Source organism: Aedes albopictus, chromosome 1, assembly GCF_035046485.1.
Source record: "Aedes albopictus strain Foshan chromosome 1, AalbF5, whole genome shotgun sequence".
Lineage (NCBI taxonomy): Eukaryota > Metazoa > Arthropoda > Insecta > Diptera > Culicidae > Aedes > Aedes albopictus.
The window spans coordinates 99,219,609-99,232,062 of record NC_085136.1 but is presented as its reverse complement, the minus strand read 5'-3'; the positions used below and the strand labels follow the sequence as shown (position 1 = coordinate 99,232,062).

At 38.9% G+C, this 12,454-nt stretch overlaps 1 protein-coding gene across 7 annotated transcripts in view; it reads right to left on the bottom strand.

Annotated features, from left to right (window-relative positions):
• Positions 1-2,315: 2,315 nt before the first annotated feature.
• LOC109398425 (lopap) overlaps positions 2,316-12,454 on the bottom strand; it is a 36,354-nt gene continuing 26,215 nt past the window's right edge. For all 7 annotated transcript variants that reach the window (XM_029855380.2, XM_029855377.2, XM_029855378.2 and 4 more), the window contains exons 3-4: positions 2,657-2,912; positions 2,316-2,588 (exon numbers count right to left, since the gene is read on the bottom strand). In XM_029855380.2, coding sequence (XP_029711240.1) covers positions 2,317-2,588; positions 2,657-2,912 — 528 coding nt within the window. In that variant the 3' untranslated portion in view covers position 2,316. The remainder of the gene's footprint in view (positions 2,589-2,656; positions 2,913-12,454) is intronic.

The following is a 12,454-nucleotide window of genomic DNA, read 5'->3' as shown; positions in this document are numbered from 1 at the left end:
CCTACGTGCAGAGGACCAACGCGCCCTTGGAGTTTTCGAACGGAAGGTGTTGCGTACCATCTACGGCGGAGTGCAGATGGAAGACGGGACTTGGAGAAGGCGAATGAACCACGAGCTGCATCAGCTGCTAAGAGAACCAACCATCGTCCATACCGCGAAAATCGGGAGGCTGCGGTGGGCGGGTCACGTCATCAGGATGTCGGATAGCAACCCGACTAAAATGGTTCTCGATAGTCATCCGACCGGTACAAGAAGACGTGGAGCGCAACGAGCTAGGTGGGTCGACCAAGTGGAGGACGATCTGCGGACCCTACGCAGAGTCGAGGGGCGAATCACTTCCAAAACAACTGAATCGAAAATGCGTTTTGATGGAAATGCGTTACAAAATGCTCCAATGCGTTGAAAAATGCATTTGAAAATGTAATGCGTTGAAAAATGCACCAAAATATCCAATGCGTTGAAAAATGCATACATAATTTGTTGAAAAATACGCCAATGTGTAGGAAAATGCGTGTTATTTATCAATGCGTATAAAAATGCGAGCATTCTACCAATGCGCATAAAAATGCGTGTTTTCTATCAATGCGTAGAAAAATGCGTGTTTTCTATCAATGCGTTGAAAAGTGCATGTTGTAAAATTTTGACAGGTGTTGTTCAATTTTAGAAATGCGCGAGAAATGCGTACCTTAATACGCTAATGCGTAACAAAATGCGCCAATGCGTATGTCAATACGCAAGGCTGAATCGAAAATGCGCTAGTGATTCGCCCCTCGCGCAGAGTGCAGAGCTGGAGACAATCAGCCATGGACCGAGTGGAATGGAGGAGGCTACTATGTACAGCAGAGGCCACTCCGGCGTTAGCCTGATCGGTAAGGTAAGTAAGGCTGTGGTGAATCTGGAAAGTATATTTTTGTTTTTACCATCATTTTGTGAAAGTTTTATCAGAAGCTGCTTAGAAGGCTAACAAGCTTCCTTGTGTGAACTTTCAAGTTCCAAAATTACTTAAAAATGCACTGCTCCAACAAGCTGCTTAGCTTATAAAGTACCCTCTTATCCGAACTTCTGGTTACTTGGGTTACTTCCAGACAGGTTTCGCAAATCTGCCTCAGTCCGCAGTCCTGCATCCGGAATCCCTTTGCCAAGCCACCGGTTTTATTATCGTTTTATCATGCACTTGAATAATTCTACAAGTAGAGAGCAATTCGCCTTGAGGACAACTTGGGAAGTACAACAAGTTTTAAGAGAAATTTAAAAACAACTCTTCAAGAGCATCTTAGGATCGGCCTCTTTGGTCTTATGGCGGGTTTATGGTTGAGTTGATGCCGTTTTGCAGAGCAATTTGGTTCATACATGGTTTTAAAGAACAGGTGTTGAAGAATACTCCAAAAGCATTATAAAATTAGTTTTGTTACTTGGGGGGTGAATCTTTTTCGACCGCAGTTTCTTCTGGAGCCCGTAGTAGGCCCGACTTCCGCTGATAATGCGCCTCCGAATTTCACGGCTTACGTTGTTGTCAGCCGTCAGTAAGGATCCGAGGTAGACGAATTCCTCCACCACCTCGAAAGTATCCCCGTCTATCGTACCTAACATTACTACCCAGACGGATCTGGTCGTATTCTGTTCCGCCTATTAGCATGTACTTTGTTTTTGAGGCATTCACCACCAGTCCGACCTTTGCTGCTTCGCATTTCAGGCGGGCGTACAGCTCTGCCACCGTTCCAAATGTTTTGGCGATAATGTCCATGTCGTCTGCAAAGCACACAAATTGACCGGATTTTGTGAAAATCGTTCCCCGGCTGTTGAGCCCGGCTCGTCGCATCACACCTTCCAGAGCGATGTTAGTACAGACATTCACCTACTATCGAACCCATACCGCATCCCTCCCAACAACGGGAACTGGGTAGCGGACAAGGTCAAGCTAGCGATGATCTGTACAACCGGTCAACTTCTGGTGCAGGAAACAATTTCCACGTCAAACGAGGGCTTCACAATAGGGCACTGCATTATTTTGATATTGTATGGGATTTTGATGTTTCTTGGCCTTGTTGTTTACAAAATTTCTGTAAGAGTGAAAGAGAAGGAGAGAATTTCATGCAGTGCCCTATAGCGTAGATCAACGGGCTGTACTACTGCAGTTGTTATCGAGGGCGTGATCGAGGATTGAGATCGAGTATTGTCGGAACAAAACATTAATTAAATACATACAACTAAAACCGCTGTATAAGATTATACTATAAAAGCATAAAGTTTATTGTCCAAAAGCATGATAATCATATATTATACACAACTGTAAGTAAAACATTTTTCCATCCTACTTCAAACGGACTCGTACTTGAAGTACGTCTTGGGGTCCAGCTCCCGGTGGGAGCAGTTTACCTGCGGAATCGCAAACATGTAGCTCAGATCGATATCGTACCGGGGAAGTTTTTCCCGCAGGAAGTTGATCACATTCGGCGTCAGCGTGGGCGTCCGCGACAGCATCAGCGCCGAGAGGTACTTTTGCGATTTGGTCTTTTCGGCGCAGTGCATTATCAGGCCCCACGATTGGTAGTCGGTGTCGATGACGTAGGTGTTGTAGATTTCTTCGTCTGAAAAAAAAACAGCAAAGAGATTAAATCTATATTCTGGGCTATTTATGAAAGCTTTAAAACCATACAAGTCCACTCGGCGTGGATCCAGTGGGCCGGCTGCGAAAAGTTGGGAATCACCCAGGTGATGTTACCCTGCTGGAAATTTCGCAGGGGATCATCCGAGAAGAAGTAGGTGAAGTTCATCGTGATTAGGCCGTCTGAGGTGTCAAACGAACTCTGCATGCAGGAGTACTCCGGTAGCGTTTCCGACGAGGCAAAGTACTGGATGACGTACCAGTAGCCCATCATGGACGGGAGGTCGAAGTTGCGCATGGCGCGAACCTATAGTTGAGAGATGAATGGGAGTAAAAAGTGTGACTGAATTCTTTGATTCTCAATCTAAAGTGACGGGCCACGCTTATTAAAAAAAAAAAAACAAAAATGTGAGGGCAAAGGAAATTATTTTTTTCAATTGTGTGTCTCAAGGAGCAGTGTTTAACCCAGGACCAGTTTTCACAGACAGGGAAGAACAAATATTTAGGTATACTATTTGTGTTTCGAAGTTTTGGTCTTCATTCCACAGTTCATCTGTTCATGTTCGAAAACCTTTTGATAATCACGTGGTCGGCCCCAACCGCCAGCACCATATTTTTCTCATCCTGGTTGTTGTATGTATCCATTGCCAACATTTTGGTAACCGACCATTTAGCCGAATGCCGTTTGACCATCACAGTTTAGAACTTTCGCATTTGAGAAGTGCCATCTGTAGACCGCAAGCTCGGATCCTTTCACGGTCGCCATGTAGTATCTTGTAATCAACCACAGACAAACAGACGTAACACTCTTGAAAACAGCTTGGCACATGCATTTAACGATCAATTCAAATTTCATTTGATTTGCACGATCGTTCCACCAGAGGCGCTAGTGTTCGATCGCTTTGACGTTTGCCAGTGTACACGTTGCTGAATGATGCAAACGAAAATTACAGACAATTTGTGTAGCAGTGTGCGTGTTAGCAAAACGTCTAATCGAAATCCATCATGGCCGACAGTGTCGCGCGCGATTCTCCCAACAGGTGGCAGTGTGCTCATAAAAATGACATCGGGCAAAAGTTTTTGATAAATTTCCTCTAAGAGTTACGTCTGTTTGTCTGTGAATCAACTTTGACTTGAAGCAATAACATGGCGACCTTGGTAGGTCCTATTTTGGGGTTGTTTTTGTCAAATGCGTACGTTCTAGACTGTGGGAAACTGACGAAGAACTTTTTGGCATTCTGACGGCCGAAACTACTTTCAGACCTGAGCATCAATGTGGTACAGAGGGCCAAATTGAAAGATCTCCCTACATCCGCGGCGATTGCCCAGGACTGTCGACTGTAGACTTTCTTTATTTCGTTGTTGAGGCTGCGCCGCCTTGAGCTTCTGGGTCTGCCTCTGCTGCGATGTTCTGCTAAGTTCCAATTTAACGCTTGCTTGCAGATTTCGTTCCCGCTCCTGCGTAGAGTATGGTCGACCCACCTCCACTTTCGCTCCCGAACGTTGGAGATCCAATTGTGAGTTCACCATGCACGAATTATATACCGCAGGCATCTATTGATGAAGACCTGCAGCCGTTGAGTGTTCTCCACTGATACACACCAGGTTTCACTGGGCTTATAGCAACAGAGATTTCACGCTCGAGTTGAAAATTCAGGTTTTGGTGCGTCGACTAATCTGGTTGTTTTTCCATACATTTCTTAAAATCTTCAAAAGCAGCCCTAACCTAGATCTTGATACCGTCATCGGTTGCTATTTGGCTACCAAGATATTGAAAGCTTTCAACATTCTCCACTGATTGCCCAACTACCGTAGAGCTGGAAAGGTTGACCGTGTTTACATCCAACAATTAGGTCTTGTTGACGTTGATGGTAAGACCTGCCGCTGAGGAGCGATTGGCAAGATCATCGGGCTTGCTCTGCATATCAGAGCACCGTTGAGCTAGGAGAGCAAAACGTCATCAGCCAATTCGAAGTCATTTAGGTGCTCCACGGTAATGGGTTGTCACAGCAATTCACGATTTGGTTCACGGTCAATCGCACCTACCAGAATCTCGTCGATTACGATGAGGAACAGTAGCGGTGATAGTATACATCCTTGCCTCTCTCCAGTAACGACCCGGATGGGATCGGACAAAACACCGTTTTGCAGTACTCTGCGCGAAAATGCCCTGTATTGTGCTTCAATGAGGCCGATGATTTTCTCAGGGAGTCCCTTGCGCCTGAGGGTTAAACCCGCACATGTATTCGTGATTTGAGACGCTGAAAGCTTTTTCGTAATCAATGAACACCAGGTAGAGAGACTCTTGGAGTTCATTTGTTCGCTTCAGAAAGATACGGAGCGTGACAATATGGTCCACACAGGATCATACTGATACGCATATCAGTTCCACAAAAATTACTTGTATTTTTTGTCGCTTGACGTTGTCTGCTCTGCACGTTCTTGTTCTATATTTTTAAAGAACAAAAGTTGCCACTTTTTCATATAACATTATAAGACTTTCATGCATAAGGCTCAAAAGTCTTAAAGATGAACGGAGCTAAAAGTGGATACACACGTTAACACATTATCTATACTCGGATTAGTAGAAACCAGATGAGAAATAGAGTTGGTGAAAGAGTAAGAAGGTAATGCCGTTTTTCTTTTTGATCCAGTTCCAACCTGGGTTGGAACTGGATGAGATCACAGTTTCAACCCCAACCCGACTTCGGTTTCGCTTGTACTAAAGTTTGTTTGAGTTTGTTTGACACACTTAGAATAAATTACAGTATTCGGTGAAAAAAATCACCGAAACTGGTCTGTAAACAAGCAAACTACAGTATTACGGCGAAATCGATGAAATTGCAGGAGAAAATCGGTGAAATCTAAGAAATCACCGAAGAACCGGTGAAATCAGACAAATTTACAGGAGACCTGTGAATATTTTACCGAACAGATCGGTGATGGGACTATTTTACCGTATAACTGTAAAATGCGTTTGACAGCCACGCCGGCAGCTTCGAGCATCAGTTCTATTAGAATTTGCGCATCATCTCCAAGCAAGACTCTCTTGTACAGTGGCAGCAAGTGTGGTTCCTGATCAGAAGGTCATGTATTCAATCCCATCATCGACGTTTTTTATGAAAATATTGTTTTTTTGTGCTCGCATAAAATCGCCGTAAATTTGTAAAATTTACCGTACGTTCAGTGATATTGAGAATTCATTTGTAAACAAACATACCGAACGTTCTGCGATTTTTACGGTAAATTTGTAGAAAGTACCGAACGTTCCGGTAATTTTGACAGATGCATTTTCCTGAGATTCGCAGTACGTTCGGTGGTTTGAAAAATCACCGAACTTTTTACCGTACGTTCAGCTGTTGAGATTACGGTAAAATTTTACCGTAATCCGTCACTTTTTCTAATGCCGTTTTTCTTTATTATCCAGTTCCAACCTGGGTTGGAACTGGATCAGATCACAGTTTCAACCCCAACTCAACTTCGGTTTCGCTTGTACTAAAGTATGTTTGACGTTGTTTGTTTACACATTTTCCGCCAATCCAGTTCCAACCCAGGTTAAAAAAGAAAAACGGCATAAGTGTGCGACGTTTGTTTGTTTACACATTTTCCGCCAATCCAGTTCCAACCCAGGTTCAAAAAGAAAAACGGCATAAGTGAATTGGTAAATTTGTGAGTGTGAGCTGCCCCAAGATTGAGTGAGTTAGTGAGTAAGTCAGTTGTTGACTGAAAAAGTTATGGAGCTTTGGGAAGAGAGCTGTTCTGTGAATTTGAGTTAGTTAGTAAGAGAATGTGTGAATTAGTGAGAAAGTGTGTGTGTGAATTAGTGAGTAAATGAGTTAGTTAGTCAGTGAGTAAGTGAGTTGTACTTGGATGCTTTCTTTCGACTACTGGCAGCTTGTACCGGGAAACTTTTTCGGCTTTCAGTCTTTGAAGCGGTCAGAACTACGCCCGACGTTTCGATTGTTTATTCAATCTTTCTCAAGGGTTCTATAATAGAATTGGACTTAGTTACATTACGAAGATACACATAATTACATTGACTTACAGAAAAGTTTTGTTCTTCGTCTGGTGGTTTGTTTTTGTTATTTTTGTAAAGCTTTTGGTTTTCATCAATTTCCTAAAAAATAGTTTCAAACGAATACATTAAACATCTCACAATATTCAAAATATAACATTCACTAGCTATTTTTCTGGACAAAACGGAAACACTAGGCAACGGTTCACTACTCAGTCTTGGTTCTAACTATTCTGTGTCTTTCAACCGTCATTTTGTATAATTACTCTAGAGAAGTGGGTCCAATGTTGTATGCAAGTCAAGTGGGTTAAAGGTCTATTCCCTAATAAAAACTATCATAAAAATACGATGAATTTTATTGTTACAACACCATTTTTTCGAAAAATATTTACCATTAAGCATATTGTAATTTACACGGCACACTCACCATCACCCCTATTGTTCTATACCATTCGGCGAATGGTGAATGGCACTTTTACAATAAAAAATGGTGGTCGTTATGTATCTTAACCATAAAATTTTGAGAAAATTTTCATACACTTTTTCGCGAAAAACAGTAAAGTGTATTGTGTTTTTATGAGACATTTTTAGGGCAATTTTCAAAAGATAACAATATATCTTAATGTTTTTTCACTGTTCTTACAATACAAATACAATTAATTGAATGGCGTCAAATGAATCGTTGTTACAATAAAAATACAATAACTTCTTCTTCTTCTTCTTCTTGGCGTAACGTCCTCACTGGGACAAAGCCTGCTTCTCAGCTTAGTGTTCTATGAGCACTTCCACATTTATTAACTGAGAGCTTCCTCTGCCAATGACCATTTTGCATGTGTATATCGTGTGGCAGGCACGAAGATACTCTATGCCCAAGGAAGTCAAGGAAATTTCCTTTACGAAAAGATCCTGGACCGACCGGGAATCGAACCCGTCACCCTCAGCATGGTCATGCTGAATACCCGTGCGTTTACCGCCTCGGCTATATGGGCCACAATAACATTTGTTGTTATTTGTAAGCAGTTTTCGCTTTTGAAAATCCATAGAATTTATATTTCCCGCTAACATTTATATCCAGCATTTACGAGCACTAACGTCCGCCAGAATGATATGCACATTTGGGGCTGTCCATAAACCACGTGGTCATTTTTTTTGGGACTTTTCAAACCCCCCCCCCCCCCCGCGTGGTCATTAGTCCATACAAAATTTTTTATTTGTCCTTACAAAATGGTCATTGGCCGAACCCCCCCCCCCCCTAATGACCACGTGGTTTATGGACAGCCCCTTATTTTATGATAAGAATCAAACACTCTAATGTCTGTCTGGTATGTATTGCTTGGCAGCTGTTGATAAGGTCTATCTTCAATCTTTTCAAATAACTGCCAAATATCACAAGTCAGACCTCAGGTCGTTCGATCCATACCATAAATCGTGCACAATTCATGTGGCCATTAGTATCTGTAAATGCTAGAGAAAAATGTTACCGAGAAATATGAATTCTTTGGTTTTTCAAAGGCGAAATCTGTTTACATAACAATAAATATTATTGCATGTTTATTTTAACATCTGTTCAATTGACCCCATTAAACTAATTGTATTTGTATTGTTATCAATGGTAGTTTATTATTTAGTAGATTCCTTTAATTTATTGGAAAACATTAGAAAAATCATTGTTCATCTTTTTCTTGGCGTAACATCCTCACTTGACTAAGCCTGCTTTTCAGCTAGTTTTCTATAAGTAGTTCCTCAGTTATTCATTGAGAGCTTCCTCTGCCAACACGGCTTGACGTCTGTCAGTCGTTGAAGTTTTAGCGAATAACATTCGATAACCGCACCATCTACTGTACTCAAATTTAAAACGAAAACTATTAAAAATATGTCAAGTGATTTTGTATTTGATTATACAAACATTGATTGATTGATTGATTTGTCTTTATTAAAGAGACTAACTTTTATACAAACACGATCCAAGCAACAGTAATATTTATTGTTATTTATTTGTTACGAATTGTTTTTAAGTGTAATTGAGAAATAAACTCTTTTTTAATAAAAAGTCCGTGAGAACTTTGCAGGCACTTTTGCAACTATTTAAAAACAACTTAAACTAATTTTTACTGATAGTAACTTTAAATTATTATAGAACTATTGAAAAACAATCGAGTCAATTAGTCACTAATAAAGCTAATGTTCACTTATTGTACGAACTATATGGGCTTGATTTCTATTGTAAAAAGTAACAATATATCTACTATGTATTTTATTGTGAACAATAAAACCAGTCATTTGTTAATAATATTTACCATGTAATGAATGACAATGATTTTATTGCCCTTTTCCGGCTATACCAGTCAGCTAGTATGTCTGAAATATACGTAAAAACTTGAAGTATTTTAGGCAAAGTACGTATAATTGGCAAATTGAGAGATAAATTTGTGAAAAAATTACCACTTGTTTTGGTGGGATTCGAACCCACGACTCCGTTATCGCTAGTCCGGCGCTTTAACCAACTAAGCTACAGAACAAGTTACAACTCTGCAGAATAGAAAGTCAAACTGGATTCGAAGCACCACCCTAAACCGGGTCCGTCTTTCACAACTTTATCTCTCTTTCGGCTCTTAGATGCCAATCTCCCGCACTCTCGCGGCCTACCAACAACAAGTGTGCGCGTATTGTTTTTTTAGAATGTTGATATTGAAGCTCGACTGACACATACTTCGTCACCAACCATATGATCGGTGCAAACTCAGTATGCGTTGAGCGCTCAACGCGGACGGACGCACGGCCGTCCAACTGCGCTAGAGAGAACGCAACTCATGTATGAAACGGCCCACAGTGGGATCATTCTGAAAAAAGACGATCAAAACCTCTAAGAGCCGTTAGATGACATTTTAGCATATAGGTGTCTTTGGAAGATGTATTCAGAAATGTCGTCTCTATTTTTTTGCATATTCACTGTATGGTAAAACTGTAGGGTGAACCCGAGCAAAAAAATATTTTTTCAAAATAATTTTTTAGAGGGTAGATGTCTTCAGCAAAGTTGTAGAACAAGTAATTTCAAGTAACTTTGCTGAAGACATCATATAGTTTGGAGTTCATTTTTAGGGAGAAAATATGAAAGTTTAAAAAACAACCTAAAAATCAGTTTTTTGAACTTTTCCATGATTATATCGTAAAATTTCAACGTGATGTGTTCTACAAGTATCTACAAACTACTGGAATACACTATCTTGCCGAAGACACCAACTCTGTAAAATTGAAAATTGCTCCAGTAAACCAATTTTTTTGAAATTTTTTCACTATTTTCACTATTGAATATTTTTTGAATAGGCACTTTTTGGCAGCCGTGCTATCAAAATTTCAATGATTTATCATGTCCAGAATAGACCAAAAGTGACTTAACAATCGGGTCTGATAAGGCACTTTGATTTCTGATGCTATTTTAATAGTCATTTTTCAAAGAAAATATTCACAAATTTCATACAAATTAATTAATACAAACTGAAAACTCACGAAAACTTTTCGACATTAATATTTGTTAATCCAAATAGTATTCTTGTTGAAATAGTCTACATTTCTAACACTGTGGTTGACTTTACATTGAATATACGACAAAAAATATCGCTTTTTATATTTTTAGATGAGTTTTTAATACCAATTAAAAACTGTGTTTTTTATCTATATTTTTATTATAATTCCCAATGCATTTGTTTATGTTAAAATACATACATTAATCAATCAACTAAAACAATGATAACATTTTTTTTTCATTTGCTATGTTGACATTATAACTTTCGTTAAAAAAACTAAAAAGGCGAAAATATAATGAATGCCTCTACAAGTTTTGTGTTGAAAATATAAAAATAAAATAAAACGAGTGAAACATTGCATTGTTACATCACATTGAAATAGCCAATATCTGTTAGAGATATTCTAGGTAAATCTTACGTCATGATGAAAATTCTTCACAGATATTTTATTGAAATTGGTTATGCTGTTTGATACTTTTAAAAATTATTTTTTTCCAGTTTTCAAGAAATGCGTCCGTTAGGTCGATTCCTGTCCATGATTTTCAAAATTCCTTTGTCGTAGACATATTACCTTGGTTCATCCCTTGACAAATCCGCATCAAGATCACGGCTCGATTATGAATACTCTTCCGGAGGAGCCTTTAGTTTTAAGTTTATATTATAACGATTTTTTGAAAAGATAAAAACGTTTTGTGCCTTTTTCAGAAAGATTTCGTAGATGAGGAAATCACTCAAAGAGCCTTTTCCCTCTTTCAAAATTTGTAGTTCAAAATAAATGACACTAACAGTTGAAATAGTCTGCGTTTATTTAACTTGTTTTTTTTTATTCAGAATTACTACTTGGATGAGCTAAAAATAATATCGAAAGGTTGTATGAGATTTGTGAATATTTTCTTTGAAAATTACTATTAAAATAGCTTCAGATATCAAAGTGCCTTATCAGACCCGATTGTTGAGTCAATTTTGGTCTATTCTGGACATAATGTACCATAGAAATTTTGACAGCACGGCTGCCAAAAAGTGCCTACTCAAAAAATATTCAATAGTGAGTTTTTAACTCATCTAAACATTTAAAAAGCGATATTTTTTGTCGGGTATTCAATGTAAAGTCAACCACAGTGTTAGAAATGTTGACTATTTCAACAAGAATACTATTTTGATTAACAAATATTAATGCCGAAAAGTTTTCGTGAGTTTTCAGTTTGTATTAAATGATTTGTATGAAATTTGTGAATATTTTCTTTGAAAAATGACTATTGAAATAGCATCAGAAATCAAAGTGCCTTATCAGACCCGATTGTTAAGTCACTTTTGGTCTATTCTGGACATGATAAATCATTGAAATTTTGATAGCACGGCTGCCAAAAAGTGCCTATTCAAAAAACATTCAATAGTGAAAATAGTGAAAAATTTTCCAAAAAATTGGTTTACTGGAGCAATTTTCAATTTTACAGAGTTGGTGTCTTCAGCAAGATAGTGTATTTCAGTAGTATCTACAAACTTGTAGAACATATCACGTTGAAATTTTACGATATAATCATGGAACAGTTCAAAAAACTGATTTTAAGGTTGTTTTTTAAACTTTCATATTTTCTCCCTAAAAATGAAGTCCAAGCTATATGGTGTCTTCAGCAAAGTTACTTGAAATTACTTGTTCTACAACTTTGCTGAAGACATCTACCCTCTAAAAAATTATTTTGAAAAAATATTTTTTTGCTCGGGTTCATCCTACAGTTTTACCATACAGTGAATATGCATAAAAATAGAGAAGATTTTTCTGAACATATCTTCCAAAGACACCTATGTGCTAAAATGTCATCTAACGGCTCTTAGAGGTTTCGATCGTCTTTTTTTAGAATGATCCCACTGTGCGGCCGTGCGTCCGTCCGCGTTGAGCGCTCAACGCATACTGAGTTTGCACCGATCATATGGTTGGTGACGAAGTATGTGTCAGTCGAGCTTCAATATCAACATTCTAAAAAAACAATACGCGCACACTTGTTGTTGGTAGGCCGCGAGAGTGCGGGAGATTGGCATCTAAGAGCCGAAAGAGAGATTAAGTTGTGAAAGACGGACCCGGTTTAGGGTGGTGCTTCGAATCCAGTTTGACTTTCTATTCTGCAGAGTTGTAACTTCAGGCCAAACATTTCAATAGGTCCTATCTGCATTTGAGAGGCTCTCTTTGTTCAATTTCTCTTTCAATTATTGCAATGTTATGGTACATTTTCCAACTATTTTTGCAGTACAAATCAAAAGACGATTGATTTGACCATCGTTTAATGCAAGGAGACAATCACAATACAAAGAAAC